The 17382-nt window shown below is 36.4% G+C and overlaps 1 protein-coding gene across 1 annotated transcript in view; it reads left to right on the top strand.

The window, feature by feature from the left end:
* Nin (ninein) overlaps positions 1 to 17382 on the top strand; it is a 102600-nt gene that overhangs the window by 84479 nt on the left and 739 nt on the right. Inside the window, 5 exon segments of the mRNA XM_047539783.1 lie at positions 4062 to 4241; positions 5629 to 5778; positions 7565 to 7666; positions 11710 to 11907; positions 15468 to 15581. Coding sequence (XP_047395739.1) covers positions 4062 to 4241; positions 5629 to 5778; positions 7565 to 7666; positions 11710 to 11907; positions 15468 to 15581 — 744 coding nt within the window.

Raw genomic sequence — 17382 nt, 5'->3', positions numbered from 1 at the left:
TGCATATATATTTACAATCATTGTATCTTCTTGGTGGATTGTTCCATTTGCCAATATGTAGTGACCTTCTTTGTTTATTCTAATTTTAGCTTGAAGTCTTCTGTGTCAGATATGAACATAGGTACTCCTTCCTCTCTGATTTCATTTGAATATGATATTCTTTTCTATCCTTTCACTGTTAGTCATGTGTCTGCTAGTGAGATGTTTCTTGTAGGCAACAAATATTTTTTTCTGAAGGTATACAGAAATATAGAAATACAACTGCCATTATTTTCAGATGACTTATTACAATTCATTAAAAAAATTTAACCCAATCCACAAGTATGTTTCTGTTAATTGGAAAAGTAAGACCATTTACATTTAGGGTTATTATAGAAAGGCATGTACTAATTCCAGTCATTTTCTAGTTTTTCTAATTTTTTTTCATTCCTAATTTTCATTTTCTCTTCTCATCTACTCTTCTAATGTGATTCATTCTTTCCTGTGTTCTTTTAATTTTTTAATTTTTAATCCATCTGAATGTTCTAATTCATCCACCTTATCTTTAAGCCCTGATATTCTTTCCTCTTCTCTGAGTAGGATTCCTTTAATTATCTTATGCGGTGCTGATTTAGTGGTCATGCATTCCTTTAGTCTATGCTTATCTTGGCAGGTCTTTATTTCTTCTTCAATTCTGAAGGATAGCTTTGCCAGATATAGTCATCTAAGTTGACTGTTATTTTCTTTCAGAGTTTGAAATACATCATTCCATGCCTTCCTGTCCTTTAGAGTTTCTGTTGAGAAATCTGCTATTATTCTGTTGGGTTTACCTTTATTACTGATTTGGTACTTTTCACAACTTTTTATACTTTCTTCATTCTGAATTTTTAACATTGTAACTAATACATTGTGGAGAGGTACTTTTCTGGTCTTTTTTTTGGCAGGGGGATATAAATGTTTCCAGTACCAGAATGTCCATCTCATTCACAAGATTTGGGGGATATTCTACTATTATTTCACTGAATAGGTTTTCTGTTCCATTAACCTATATCTTCACTCCTTTCTCAAGACATATGAGTCTTTTTTTAAATTATTTTTTTTTTTATTTTTACAGACTGCATTTTGATTCATTGTACACAAATGGGGTACATCTTTTTGAGTTTGGTATTTCAAAGTTGTCCCAGAGATCTTGTATATTCTGTTCATAGTTTCTCATATGTTTTTTCTTTAATATTGCCTGATTGTTCTAGTTCAGCCACCTTGTTTGTAAGCCCTGATATTTTTCTTCTACTTGATCTCATCTGTTGGTTAGACTTTCAACTGAGTTTTTATTTGACTTACTGTCTTTTCATTGCCAAGATTTCTGTTAGATGCTTTTTCGGCTCTCTTTATATCCTTCATTGTTTTTCTTCCTTCCTTCATCTATTTATTTTTCTCTTTGAACTTTTTGGTCATTTTAACAATTTTTTTTTTATGTCTTTGGCATTTCATTTAATTCAGTAGCTATGGAGTCAGTTATTGGAGAACTAGTAACTTTTGGAGATATCATGTTCCCTTGTTTTCTCATGTTTCTTTTGTTTCCATCTTGAGATTTATGCATCTGTTGAGATGGACAACTCTTCCACTATTATGATTAGGGTCTTTAGTGAGTGACTTTATCTTCACAATGTACCCTATGGGCTTAGGGTATATCTCAGCATCAAAGCAACCACTCAACATTTTCAGTCCTCAGCACCACTTTGAGAAAAGAGAATTACTACCAGAAACAGCAACAATTTAAAAGCAAAACAGATATTAACATATAATAAAAACCTATTAGAAATGAAACCTACAAGTCTACTAAACAAAGAGAATAAAAGGGAAATGATACAGAATAAGCTAAACTAGGACACATTAAAGTAAAATCAGTACTAACATATTGAGAAGTGGGGAGGGAAGAGAGAAGATGAAAGGAGGAGAAAGAAAAGAGGAAATCAAACTGAGAAAGAAGGGAAGAAAAAATCCAATTAAATAGTTTTTAAAACATTAGATAAAAATATGAAATGAGGGAAAACAGAACAACTTAGGACACAATAAAAGTAAAAACAAAAAGAGGCTAAGATTCCTCCTTCCCAAAAGATTTTAAGTGGATACACTTTTTTCTGGGATTTCTAGTTTTGGAATCCACCAGGTGGGGGCGGGCAGGGTTGTGGGATGCAGCTGCAATCCTGAGTGTTCCTTCTCAGCTCCAACACAACAGGCCAAACCAGTTAGGGCAGTCGATAGGCTGAGCCCCACCCTTCCTTGCCCACTAGCTTGTGCCAGGGCAAAGTAATCCACAGCAGGGCTGCATTCACTCCCGATGCCTCTTTTTTGTACCTGGGAGATGGAGCATGGTGCCACTCACCAAGCCTCTGTACCTGTCTGAATTGTGCCCTCTTGGATCTGAGACTCCCAGTCAGTGTGCTCAGGGACGCGACAAGTGTACAAACTACAGCAGTTGTAACCTCTGGATTCCTCTAAGCTTGTAGGAGGTAACCAAGCCAAAGGGAGCTAAGGTGGCAAGCTGAGGAGTACCAAGCATTCAACCAGTCCCATCCCCCTCATGAATCCACACACAGCTAGTCTCACTCCTTGTCACAAAGGGCAAACTTAACAATTTTAAATAGAAGCACCTTCTGCCTCCCTCTGTCAAGCAGATGCTCTTCTCACTGACTAAAGATCTCAGCATGTAGGTGTCACTGTCACTTTCCTGGGGCCAAACTCATTTTACATGTGGGTGCTCACTGAACCAGTGAGAAGGAGAGGCTGTTGGGAAGGGACCAATTTATGTCCCCTCTATCACCATAGGTCAGAGATCCTTGTTTCTGAACATCATATAAATAGAAATGTACAGTAGTATTAAAAGATAACTTTTTGGTATTGAACAACTCAATAGACCGTAACCGAAATGAGTTTTGTAGTAATGAAACTAAAACATTTTCAAACTTTGATATGTAAGAGCATTCTGTTTTTTAGTTAAAAAAATTAAGAAAAACATTGCAAGAAATTAATCAAGGAACACACACAGGGGCTGCAAGAAAAGTAACCTTTTCCTGAAAACTATTGCATAAAACAATAGTACTGAAATTCAGGAGATAATTCTTTGCTACCTAATGGGTCACACCTCTGATACCAGCAAGTACAGGAAGAGCTGGTTAAAGCCTTAGTTGGTATGGTGTTAGAACGTATCTCATCTTAAAATACCAAAATGCTAATCAATCTGTATATAAGTAAATTAAGAAGAATTTTATGGTTGACAGTCTTTGGATGTTAAGATTTTATCTATAGTGAAAGCAGGCACTAATTCAGTTATTTTATCTCTTGGTGATACTTAAATAACATAGTTGATATTTTAAAAATTACTTTTGGGCTGATATTTTTTTTCAAAATGGGATTATACTATTTTTCTTTCCTATTTAGCTTAAAAGACAGGAGAGTTACCTAGTTGTAACCCTTTTTTTTTGTTGTTGTTTTTAAAAATTATTTTTAGATTCAAAAAATATATATCACTCGGTAATTTAAAGCACATTCCTGAATCCAGGCCTCAATTACATGGACAATATGTGTTTTGGATTCTAAAAAGGGATATGATTGCATATGTGAAAATGCAAGAGTTGGGCTGATGAAAGCTTTCAGGTTGGCAGTGCCTTTCAGAGTTCCTTGTGTGTCTTCTGTTAATCAAAAGAGTATTATCTGAGTTCAAAGATAACTTCCTAGGAACAAGGCAATTTTTAAGCCACCAACTTCCATGCACTAGGGTCCTACTATGAACTGGAATTTGCCCTACAGTCCTATTTGCTATTGGATTTGACTGGTCAGTTTTCCCAAAGTCCATTTTGAACAGAGAATTTCCAAAGCTCATTTTAAAAACCAAATTCCAAGAATATAGTTTTATTCATGTGTGTGTATATATATATATATATATACACATTTGACACACAAAAAAAGTTGAAAGTTGTTTACTGAGTATTGATGTCATTAGGTACATAGGATACCTTTCTTAAAGCAGAAGTGACCCATCAGAGTCATTTTAAAGCTTACCTCTTCACTTCTCTCTTAAGAACTGGGCCCCAGAAACAGCCTCCCATCCATCAGGGCTCCATAGCCAGCCGAAAAGGCTGTCTTGGGACAAGTTGGATCATCTCATGAGTGAGGAACAACAGCTGCTTTGGCAAGAGAATGAGAGACTCCAGACTGTCGTACAGAACACCAAAGCAGAGCTCACACACTCCCGGGAGAAGGTAACTCCAAAGGCTGGCACATCGTGGCATATATTTGAAAAGGATTAGTTTGATATGAAAGTGAATGTTTGATATGATTGAAATGGTTCTAGGGTACAAATCTGAGTAGCCTGTGAAAGAAGACTTATTTTAAGAATGTATCATTTATCATTTACTTACATGTAATTTTATCCAGATATGTTTATAAAATATTTTTCATTTTGTAGAAGTAGTTCTATATTAAAATAAATCTGTGATTTTAATCCTGATATAAAAAATATAGACTTGTGGAAATTATGTTAACCATATATTTCTTATTCAAACTGGCTAGCTGCCCAGACCAGAAGTTACAAAAATGACAAAATTAGACTCAGATCTTGTGGGTCTAACTCCTTATAAGGAGTTAGTTAGACTCAGCATTTCAAGGTTTGAATGATTTTTAAAGATCTTTTCCAACCAACAGACTGATGCTTGAATTCCTTACTTCTGCTCCTAAGTTGACCATTTATATTTAATCTATGCTTCAGCACCTCTACAGAGGAGAAACTGAAGAGTCACAGATCTTCCTTAGAATAACTGTTCTGTGCAGAACTGCTTCACTGAAGGTGTGGTGGGAAACAAGACAGACTTGGTCCCTGTCCTCATGGAACTTTTTTTTTTTTTTTTTTGGTACCAGGAATTGAACCCAGAGGTACTTAACCACTGAACCATATCCCCAGCCTTTTATTTAGAGACAGGGTCTTGCAGAGTTGCTTAGGGTCTTACTAAGTTGCTGAGACAGTCTTTGAACTCACAATCTTCCTGCCTCAGGCTCCAGAGCCACTTGGATTATACGCGTGCACCAATGCACCCAGCCTTACAGAACTTCATAGTGTAAATGTACTGTTTCAATTACAAGCAGTTTGATGGGACTGTTACCTAATTCACTTCTGAAAGTTATACTCATGCCAGAGCCAAAGGGACTAGGACTGCTCTGTCTGTTTCCTTGACAGTCACATCACAGTTTGACTCTTGGAGTCTTGGTAGACCCGGAAGTACCTTCTACCTTGTCCAATACTTATTTATACACCCAACCAGATTTACCTAGAAAGGATCTTTGGAAATCCATAAAAGTAAGCTTCAAGAAGAAGTTTAGACTGGCAAGTTAGACTGAAAAAGATTTTTTATTGTTGTCATTTTTGTTTTCTGTTATGTGGTCAAGTTTGCTATCTTGCCTAGACTAATCTCCAACTCCTAGGATCAAATGATCCTCCCACCTCAGCCTCCCTAAAGCTGGGACTATAGGAACTCTGCTAAGAAAAGGCTTTTAATATCACAGAACTCAAGTACTGAATTTAAACTTTCTTTTGTTTTTCCTGGCTGCATGATAACATAAGAATTTCTTCCTCTTTGCATTTGTTCTTGCTAGGTTCGTCAGTTAGAATCCAACCTTCTTTCCTCCAAACACCAAAAACACCTAAACCCATCAGGTACTGTGAAACCCACAGAGCAAGAAAAGCTGAACTTAAAAAGAGAATGTGAACAGTTTCAGAAAGAACAATCTCCTACTAATAGAAAGGTGAGTTTTGGGGAGTATATACCATATGTATACCTGGGCCATTTCTTAGGATGTGGCAGTTGACTTCTTTTTGAGGTGATGATAAGAGCACCAAAACCAAAAGATCAAGAGAAATTGTATTACCTTTCATAACATAATCTTGGAAGCAGCATACCATCATCTTTGCTGTTGCCTGTACATACACAGACTAGCCCTGGTATGGTCTGGGAGGGGTCTACCTGATGGATGCAGATTATGAGGTGGGGACCATTGGGTGCCATGTTGGAGGCTGGCTACCACATGGTCAAACCTCTGTAGCACAGCTCCAGTTGCTTTCTGTACTTTTCTCATGGATTTAGGGTTCTAGATCATGTAATTCTCAGGATTTTTGTTGTTGTTTTTCTTTCTTTTCCTAAACTGAAACTCAGTTTTCTTTAATACCTTCCTCTTCTTAAAAACCATTTGTTTAAGGGGTAGAGGTTGTGGCTCAGTGGTAGAGTGCTTTCCTAGCATGTGTGAGGCCCTGGGTTCAATCCTCAGCACCACATAAAAATAAAAATAAAGGTATTGTGTCCACCTACAACTAAAAATATTAAATAAATAAATAAATAAACTAAAGGTATAAAAAAGAGCCAATCAAACAGATGCCTATTTAAAAAATTTGTTTAAAAATATGGGAAGAATGAGTAATATTTTGTTATACTCTAATTTTTTTAATTTGTGAAAGTATGACCATTTACGGTAAGAAAGTTGGTGTGCTAAATTGAAACTAATTTCAGTTACTTTCAAGTAAACTTGTCAGAAAAAGAGTGGGTTTCACCTATTGTCTCACCAAGGGAAAAATCTTAAGATGGATTTTAAAATAACAATTTTAAATGGACCTCGAAATGTTAGCTGCTAGCCTTGACTTTTTTGATAGAAGCAAAAATCAGCCACCTAAAACAGTTTTCTACTTAGCAATCTTCTGGTTCCGTATCCTGTAGCTTACTAGATTCTACTAAACAGCCTTTTAGAAAGGCCTGTTATACAAGCCCTCCTTAATAAGTAAAACTTAGGCTGAGATATTTTGCATTGAGTAGATGAAAGTATTTCAATTAAGCCAACATTTAGTAGTAAAGAGAATTCCAAAAGTGGATACTCATAAAATCTTCTAATTTCATCTTTAAAATTAAAAAAAGTTATGTAAATCAAGATATGTATATTCTCAAGATAGTGATTTCCACACTGCAGATCTATAGTAGAGGATCATTAAATCAACTGAGTAAAAACCAGTATTTTTTAAGTTAATAAAATATACTAGGAAATATCAGTAAAGGAATCCTGGTAAGGATAATTACTATGTAATAAACATTTTCTTTTAGTGATATGTACAAATAATTGATTGGGTATGGGGTTACAGAATAAAATGTATTTCTTACAGTGGATGACTTAGAGTTTTAAAAGCCAGCTGCTTTAAAGAATTTGTTATATGTGAGAAGTAGTAATTAAACCTGTATTACTGGGTCTGCAGTTGTAAAGCACTTCCTAGCATGAGTTCAATCTTCAACATAAAAATAAATAAATAAAATAAAGGTATTGTGTCCATCTACAAACTAAAAAAATTTTTAAAAAAACCACCTACCTTGCTTAAATTTTAGTTCAACCTAGATAACTTAAGTATCAACATTGAACTGAATTGAATTGTTGTTTTCCTTTGATGAATTATCTTGACTTTCTTCCAAGAATCAAGATTTCTGATTCATATAAATTTTTCAAAATAAAATAGAGCAATTCAGAATTTTTTTAAAGGAATTTTGTTTTTTAACAGGTTAATCAGATTAATTCCCTTGAACGAGAATTAGAAACAATTCATTTGGAAAATGAAGGCCTGAAAAAGAAACAAGTGAAACTGGATGAGCAGCTACTGGAGGTAAGTTTTTAAGCAAATGACCTTAACTATGAAGAATATTTTAATCCGTGAGTGAGCCATTTGTGGGAGAAACTAGACCTGGAGTTGAATTCCTGTCGTGAAAATCAAAGTACACTTTCAAGCTGCATTCTTTGGTCTGTCTTAGCAAGTTTAATAGATATTTTTGATTAATTGCATGATCATGTAGCTCCATACTGCTTTTCAGGAAAGGAAACAATGTTGACCTAAAATTCAAAGACCTGTGCCTCAATAAATTTAATGGTAGGGACTTGGCCTGATATTGGCCAAGGGTCCCGGAGCTCTTGTCATCAGTGTGTATTTAACAGTGCCCTGATACTCCGGTACTGCACCAACAGCCTCTTCAGTTAGGAAATCTATCCAAGAAATCTGAGAACATTTGCATTTATAAGTTTATTTTCAAGAACTGCTATTGTAGGGCTGGGAGAGTAGCTCAGTGATAGAGCACTATCCTAGTATGTACAAGGCCCAGAGTTCACTCCCAAGCACTGGGGGAATAAAAAACTGTCATTGTTCATTACTTGTACTTGTACTTGCCTTGTTGGAGATACATCTGATAAATATGAAAATGTTTGGAAAACTTGTCAGCTTGGATATTGGATTCCAATCAGTTTATTTTGTGATACAGACTGAGTACCATTCTAGGATAGAAAACAACTTATATACAAGCCCTCCTTAATAAGTAAAACGTAGGCTGAGATATTTTGCATTGGGTAGATGAAAGTATTTCAATTAAGCCAACATTTAGTTAACTGTAAAATTTATATAATGTAGAGAAGCATGCATAGAAAAATGTCTTTTTGTGCTCTTAAAATTTGTACACAAGTATTTTTAAGCCAGAATTATGGGAAGGAAGAGAGATATTTAAATACTTTCTTATAATGCTAGATACATGCTAGGTGACTTTAAATATTAATGCTTAGTTTTAAAATGTGAAAAATATGGACAAACATATCACACTGACATTTAAATGACCAATGAGGTTTCTTGTGATTTTATGTTTTCTGATTTATCCACTAATAGGAAGATTAGTGAAACTATAAATAGTGAAGTCCAAACCATGTTTTCTGACAGCATATAATAAATGCATTCAAAACCTTGAGTTGCAGGCTACACTTAGATGTAGGTATGTTTTTCTGACAAAATAATTATATATTCTAATGAATAAGCTATCTGAAGCTAAGCCCAATGTGTCTAGTAATAAACTCAGAAGTAACAGGGTATACTTACTATGGTGATTACTCTATTGGATACTCTCCAAATGCTCTGCCAAGAAGCTGGTTCTCCACCTGCTCCTCCTGCCTGGGAAGCCCACTTATCTCTCAGTCCCACTTTATATTATCAACCATCAGAAGTAATCCCCCATCATTTTTTTTCCTGATCAGTAAGTAGTAAATATTTGCTAATAAATAAGGAAAACTAAGCGTTCTTGGCACTGGAACTGAATAAGGAAAAAGCATGAATGTTCTATTCAAATGCTAAAGAGAACATTTCGTACACTCTTCTAATGAAACTTCCATTAAGAATTAAGAACTGTTAACCCTAGATTTACACATATTGGATTTTTTAACAACTTTGTTGAGCTATAAATTCATGTATGATCACATATTTAAAGCAAACAGTTCTATGGCTTGGGGTATATTACCTTATTAATTTTTTAAACTGTGGTAAATATGTACATAACATAAAATTGGCTGTTTTAACCAGTTTTTAAGTTTAAAAAATTCAATGGCATTAATTACATTCACAATGTTATATAACTACTTCTGAAACCTTTTCCTCACTCTAAACAGAAACTCTAACCATTAAACATTAACACTGACAGACTTATGAACTGGATTGTTAGAGTATAGTATTTATACATTAGGCCAGTTCAGGGAATGTGCTGTGGCTTTCACATCATCTTTTTGTTAGCTCACCTGAGGGACCAGTGTAGCTCTTCCTCTCTGGGGTTAAGGGGTGGTGAGCAGGCAGGGAGATGTGTCTACATCAGAGTCTTAGGGATCAGGGAATTTGAGCAAAGCTTTCTAGGCAGTTTTGATCTGATATATGCGTTCCCTTGGGGGAAAGTCTCTCTTCCTCTCTATATGCTAGTTGGAAAGTCACTAATGTAATGCAATACATATCCTACTCGTGTAATGAAAGTGTGCAAATGACTAGAGTAGGAGGTGGAAGAATTAGGGCTAGAATTTAACTTCCACTCCAGGGATTTAACTAGATGAAGCAGCATTCAATAAACAACTCAGTTTGAACATTCAAAAATTAAGAGGGAGGTGGTACAGACCATCTCAGCATTTCTCAAGTCTGCTGTGCACCACTGTAAAAGCCAACAACTTAGTGGAACAAAAATGGTTTATATTCTACATCTCCAGTGGCAAGGGTTTTAACATCAGATCCATTCCATACTAGACCTGGAATTTTTTAAATAATTATATTGGGATGGGCACAGGTAAAAGTGGCAAGGTCTCTCACTCTCTCACACACACATGCACACACACACAAACACAAAACCAATCAAATTATAGCCATGAGGATGCAATTGCAGGATTAGATTAAGACATTTTAATGTCTATAAAATTTACATACTGAAAAATGTAAATGTTAGCCCTTCCTATGCTTTTATTCATGTATGTAACATAACCAAATGATACTGTTCTTTCTCTTTTTATAACTCTTACTTTTCTTCCTCTTTTTCTAACTCCTGTGATTTTCTTTTGTTTGTTTTTGTCTATGGCTAACCTGTATCTAGAATTCAGTGGTTGGAAGTGGCAGAGAAGGGTGCAGTTCTCTGACTGAGATAGTGTGTGAAGGTAGAACATTCTCTTTCAATGCACTTTCATAGCATGGGGACATCTCATTAAATTCTTTGTCATATAATCATTTCTATAGACTCTACCAGTACATAAGTACTTTGGGTAAGAGCCAGTATTCATTTTCATTTTGCTTTAATTATGGAATGTCTCTATTTGCATTTACATTAGGATTTTCATCAGTATTAAAAGCATTGTATGAAAAAAAATTATCCCACTGGTATAAAATCATGGGATCATAGTTCTCCATATTTTTTTCATTCCTGAAAATAAAATGGTAGCTTTTCTGAATCTACAACTAGAAGTATTTCAAAATGGGTAATGGCCCACCCCAGAAATTTAAAGAAATGGATAGTGGCTCTGCAGTTTCATAGTAGCATTTAATTGTGGTTGGATTTTAGATCCTTTTCCCTTCACTCAAGCCTGGAGATACTTCTTCTCATGATGTTGCATGCCTTCCATTAAGCCCTGTGTCTGCTGAGTGTGTTGATCAATGTGAGGTGGCATGTTCCATTTGCCAAAGTGGAGCACACTGTCTCCCTTTTCCTCTCCCTAAATTTGATTCTCATGTTGGCATACCATTTCCTCATTGTCTTGTACTCCAGTTCTCAACTGTTCTAGGATATGGCCTTATACCCCAGAATTTCCTGTCTTGTGCTGTTTCAGGGTTTAACTACCCATTGATAAGTCAAAGATGGGTTCAAGTAATTTTAGGTACAAGACAAGATTCTTAAAAATTGTTTACTTGGGGTTAGAAAATAGGTAGTAGTTGAACATTTAAGAATATTTATGAATAGTAAGTAAAGTGGCACAAGGCTAAAGCACAACCACTTTCTCTGATTTCCCTATTATGACCCCAGGTTTTTAAAAGAGGAGTAAGGTTATCAAACATTCTAGCATAAGAAAAAATGAGGTGGAATTCAGATATACTATGCATTATGCCACAGGGCCCCACAGTCACTTAAGATGATGAAGTGCTATTTTTTAAAGTCTAAAAATGTTGAGAAAGTCTGCTATTCATTATATTATCTCCTATGCAAAATGGCTCTTCTCATTTATGTCTCACTCTGGCTCATGTGCGGTCCTGTTCCCAAGCTATGGGTGGGGGTGGGGCCATTAGCAAATCCACAGGCTTGACTATTGCTTGACACATTCCAGGGCAGCTCTGTGATAGAAGGCACTGCTGCTGACCAGGCCTTTGCCCTTGTCCTTCAGATGCAGCACCTGAGGTCCACTGTGATGCTTAGCCCATCCCCTCACTGGGATCTGCAGCTGCTCCAGCAGCAGGCCTGTCCAATGGTGCCCAGGGAGCACTTTCTGCAGCTTCAACACCAGCTACTGCAGGCAGAAAGGAGAAATGAGCACCTACAGGAGGAACTTGACAACAGGACCTCCGAAACCAACACGCCACAGGTATGAAGCATTCTTTTCCTCTAGTAATAAACTCAGATCACCTAATAATTCTACTTTTATTTGAAGTTAAACCAGTTCAAAGGTGGGGAGAAAGAATCTAAATCTACTATCAGAGAGTGTCACCTTCCCCGTATCACAAATCCAGAGTCCTGCAGTGCTGGCTTTTGTTTGGTTTTTGCAGCACTACTTTCCAGCTCTCCACTTCTGAGATGTTCTGGGTCTCCTTTGCACACTTGCAGTAGAAGACAAAGCATCCGAGTCACGTGGGCATAGTGTACAGTTGTCCAGCATTCTCATCTCATGTCAAAAAAATTACAGACTGAAAGTGCAGCTCTGGGATAGACACTAGGAACAAAACATCCTTTAGTTTTCCTACAGCAGAGGGGTAGGGCCCGCCGATGTCTGTGGAATTTACAGGTGGGGGCATTTCACAATTAAGGTGGAAAGTGTAGTTGGTGACATACTTTTTAGTTGATATAATCATTAAGCTCAATTTTTAAAAATGATCTAGTCTGAAAAACTATTTTTAAGAAAATAAAGGTCTTCCCATTCCCTTGGAATTAAGCTTATCCTGAGTCACTACCAAGTACTATCTTATTACCTAGGTTTTCAAACAGTTATTTCTCATTCATAATCATCCTTTTTCAGAAGTTTCACAACTCTTTGGTCTTACCCATGTAGTTTATTCATAATTAGGAATAAAAAGAACAAGTACTTTTTTGTGGAATTCTAAATTGCCTCTGGTTTAGATGCACTTGTTTCCATCACCTTACCTCTCCATTAATGTTTGATAAGGAATTTCCCAACTCCTTTTAAATCCCTTTAGAATAGCTTGGTAAAGTCACAAGAGCACTATAATTATCCACAGGAGCATTTGTTTTCCTCTGCTACTCTTATGTATCTGTGCTTTGTTAGGATGTATGGTACTCCTGCCACCTATTCTTCCTAACAAAACTTTGAAGTTTGTGCTTTTTAGCTTCCCAGTATCAAAATTAAATTTTTGAATTAAAATTGCAATGGTAGATCCTTCAGTTCTTTATTATGTCATTGAACTATAAAACCTTAACCTCAGTTCCTAATGGACCTTCTAAACCAAATGACTTGACCAAGATTCTATTTGTTGACCTCCCATACACACTATTTTCAAAGCATGCTCTTCCTAACCCACCCACCCATATTTAAAAATTAAAAATGTTCTTTTACTCCATTTGCTTCAAGACTAGACAAAAACGTAAGATTTTTTTGTATTAAAAAAAAAAAAAAAGCCCACCAGCCAGAACAGACTGTGCTGCTACTCGGACTAGATTCCCACTGCAGGCTCTCACATTTCCAGTTACCAAGCTGACCCTAATTCTAAGAATACAGAATATTATTGGAATCTGCATGTTGTCTGTGCGTGGAGTGGTGTAATGTCTTTTGCCTTTGTGTTGCTTTGCTTGCGTGTGTAGTGTTAATGTGTGTGCTTTGAAAAATTGTTTGCATCATAAATGTGTGAATTTAGACTCCCTCAAAATACATAATCTGGACATCAGGGTGAAGTATACCACTTGCCTTCTTTCTCTAGGCCTTGCTACCGGAGCAGCGAGCAGTGCATGCAGATTCCTGCAGAAGGATTGGGCACCTGTGAAAACTGGGCTGCTATTGATGGCATTTGTTACCATGGCAGACTCACAAATGCACACACCCACACACGCACACACACCACACTAACAGAGGCATAAGCTGAGACATGGAATAAGTGCTCTTTTAAATTATTCTATTATGATTTTTACTGTTAAGCCTTTGCAGTATTATTTATTTACGTAGAAATGACAGATCTTGTGAATCAAATTCACAAATTTCTCCTTGTTATAAATCATTTTATTTATACCAGTTAAAGAGTGTGGATTTAAGACTCTTGAAAGGATGTATTCTATATATTTTCTCATTCCATAAGTTGTAATTATTTTTAAGAAAAGGTACTACTTTTATATATGGAATTTGAAGAGAATTAGGGTTATTTATACTGTTTTGTATAAGATGTATAATACTTTTTGACAGAAAAAAAGGAAAATTTTGGTGAAACAATAAAATAAATTTTAAATATATGCCTGCCTCTGTTTTTCCTCTCCACCCCCCCCACTCTTTTGCCATACTCTGTATACTTTAAATTTTCTGCAACTGTGGTTTTAAATTTTGATTTTTTTTTTTTAGGCAAGTGGAAATTAAGCATTTTTATTTGTATTTGAACTTTAAAAAGTCATCTGTCCTTTAAAATAAATAGGACTTTTAAAAGCTAGATATTCAAGGCCCAATTTATTGAAATTCAGTTTTTTGCATTAGACTTCCGCTTACTACAACTTTTGTCTTAAAATTAGTCACATGAGTTAGTTATTTCTTTTATGATTAAATGCTATTACTTAATATCTAAGCAGACTTTGGCTTTAACGCATATTTGGTCATTCTGTGTATTTTTTAAAGTATGCCTTTTTAAAAATGTGTAACTGCAGCCAAGGTGTGGCACACACCTGTAATCCCAGCAACCAACTGAAGCAGGAGGATGGCAAGTTCAAGGACAGTCTGGGCAACTTGGAGAGGTCCTGTTTCAAAATAAAATATAAAGGCCTGGGGATGTAGCTCAGTGGTATGACACCCCCTAGGTTCAATTCACAGTACTTTAAAAGAAAAAAGGAATATTTAAGTTCCATCTTCATTAACACCTGGACTGTATGTCAAGATTCGAAGTACCTTTTGAAATCTGAAATTCCTCATGTGGACATTTTGAGGGGTCCGGGGCTAGCCGAGGGAAGGGACAGTCAGTCATGCTCTAATCTCTCTTTAGATCACTCTGCTTCCAAAAACCCACATATGTAACCCATCACTGTGTGAGGAGAGGGAGAAAACTAGGGCTGCCTTTCTGCCTGTTGGTTTTATCTAGGAGTTGTCTCTGGAGAGAAGATTCTTAATTTTCAATCTACTCTGATGATAAACCCATCCTCCAATCCAGATGTTTGCCTCACATCAACGAGTCAGATTGGGAAACAGATGACTAGAGAAACTGGCAGGAAAACACTGATGATTATGAAGGAAAAAACCCTCACACCCCCAAAAAAGTAATCCGTTATTTCTAAGGAAAAACAGACATGTGTTGCAAGCTGATTGGAAATATTAAGCAATTCTGAATAAACTCAGTGTTTTGTTGTTGAGAGACCCACTGTATTGCAAAGACCCAAATCAGATTGGAAGTTGATCACCATCTTTTAATTTACTTTGGATGCCCATTTTACTGTAGAAGAGGTGCACACAGGTATTCAGTTATGGGTTTTAAGAATTTTTCTTTTTATCAGGGGACAGTGGTACCACAGGTAAGATTCTTTGTTTTCTCTTTGATTCTTTCTCTGATAGGACTACTTTTCTGACCTGTGCAATCCATGCAGTGCTCAGAAATCCATCCTTCCTGTTTAAAAGGCAAAACATTGGCTGTACTTCCTCTAGGCATCTTGTGGGGAGAATAAACTATTAGTGCTTTCAATGTAGCATGATTTTCAAATGATGATACACTCTTTTTTTCTTCCCTTCAGGGAAGCCAGGAACAGCTGGTATCTATTATGGAGGAACGAATGATAGAAGTTGAACAGAAACTGAAACTGGTGAAAAGACTTCTTCAAGAGAAAGTGAATCAGCTCAAAGAACAAGTGAGCCTCCCCAGACACCTCTGTCCACCCACCCCACATTCCAGTTTTACACTCCTTTCTTGCCATTAACTTGCTAACTTGTGTTGTCTAATAAAGGCAAATTCTATAGATGTCTAGAAGAACTTAGGATTCACTCTCCCTCACACTGCCCCCAAAATGTGAATTCTATATTCTTTCAAAGCTCTTCAAGGTATACGTTTGTCCACTGCAAGTTTAAAAAATGAGTATTTGCTAACAGTAATTAACATGGATCTAAAGCATTCCAAGTGAGGTTCAGTGGCTCACATTGAATACTTATTGGATTTTTTTATGCCCAAGATAAGCAATATGCCATTTAAACAAACAGAAAAATGGTATTGGTGGGTAATAAATGGAGATTTAGCTTTCCTGTTCTCAGTAGCTGTGACAAGTTCAAAAAGTACCTCATTGCCCCAGAAGGATGTACTTTGTATAAAATCTGGACCCCCAAATTCCAGACCACTAAGCAGTCTTATCCTTTCACCTGCTGGTGACAGAAGTGACCTCAGTGGTTAGAGGTTAGTGTACATCTTCCAAAGAGCTATGCAAGGAGGACCAGCTCCTAGGATAGTGTTATAAATCTCTCTGGAGACCAAGATTGAAATAAACCGGGGCAGGGAAAACTGCCCAACTTGGTTTTCTAGATAAATAAAACCTGAGAATGATAACCCCAAAAGAGGGTCTGGAAACAGGTATAGATCGGAATGTTCCTTTGCCCTATATATCTTAATGAACCGAAAAGAAAGTCCTAACAGTGAACATTTTCCCATTCAATCCTTTAAGTACTCATTTGTTCAACACATAGTTACTATGTGTCATGTCCTGTTTGGGGCACTAGAGATGCAACAGTGAACAAAATGACATCCCTGCCCATATGGAAGGTGAATTCTAGCACACTTACAAGGTACCAAGTATTCCACCAAATGGTAGATCAAAAAATATGTAAAATAGCATCAGTCCTATTTGAGTAGATGGGAACACAAGAGAAGAGGCACTTGATCAAACCCAGAGGTTGACAGAAAGCTTCGTGAAGGCCTCTTAAACCAAATCTTGAGGGTTGAGTGAGATTTCAACTGTGGGAAGGACATTTTAGGCTACGGGAACATCACAGAGTTAGGTTACCTTGCAGGGTGTGAACATCTATAGACACATGGATATTACCAGTTCATACTGTCCTGGGAGGAAAAAACTGGAGGGGACAGAAAGAGAGAACCTCACTTGGTATCCCAAGAGTGAATTTTATTCTTTAGGTCTTGAAGAACCTTTGAAGTGTTTCTTAAAGGGAGGAAGGGAGGGACAAAGAAAAGAAGACAGGTGGTATTAGAATATTTCAATAGAGAATAGGTTCTGAAATGCTAATATGTTATATGTACCAGTCATCTAAATTATCATTGACCTTTGAAATGCTAATAAGTTAGCCACTCTGTAGTTGCTCTTCATTCCCTTAAACCTTTATTCTTTAAAATGCCCTGCTTGAAATTGAGAATCAAGTGAAGAGTTAAAAGTATAACATGGGAAAGGAGATTGAAGATATTAAAGAAGCAAAAATAAAAGTATCCCACATCCGCTAAAAACAGTTTTCCCACACCAACCTAGACTCTGTGTCCTAACCATAAGGATTAGAATATACCTTCTAGGCAAGGCCCCATGCAAAGAGGAAGAAGCAGAAGAAAAGCAACTGCCAAAATCTCATCTCTTTTTTGTAATTTGTGAGCCAGTTTTTGAAATAAACAATAGGTTGTAGATGTGAATAGTGAGCTTCAGACTCCACTGTTTGGAGTTT

This window comes from Sciurus carolinensis, chromosome 2 (assembly GCF_902686445.1).
Source record: "Sciurus carolinensis chromosome 2, mSciCar1.2, whole genome shotgun sequence".
Classification (NCBI taxonomy): Eukaryota; Metazoa; Chordata; class Mammalia; order Rodentia; family Sciuridae; genus Sciurus; species Sciurus carolinensis.
The sequence above is the reverse complement of the archived record's forward strand: the minus strand, read 5'-3'. Positions and strand labels throughout refer to the sequence as shown.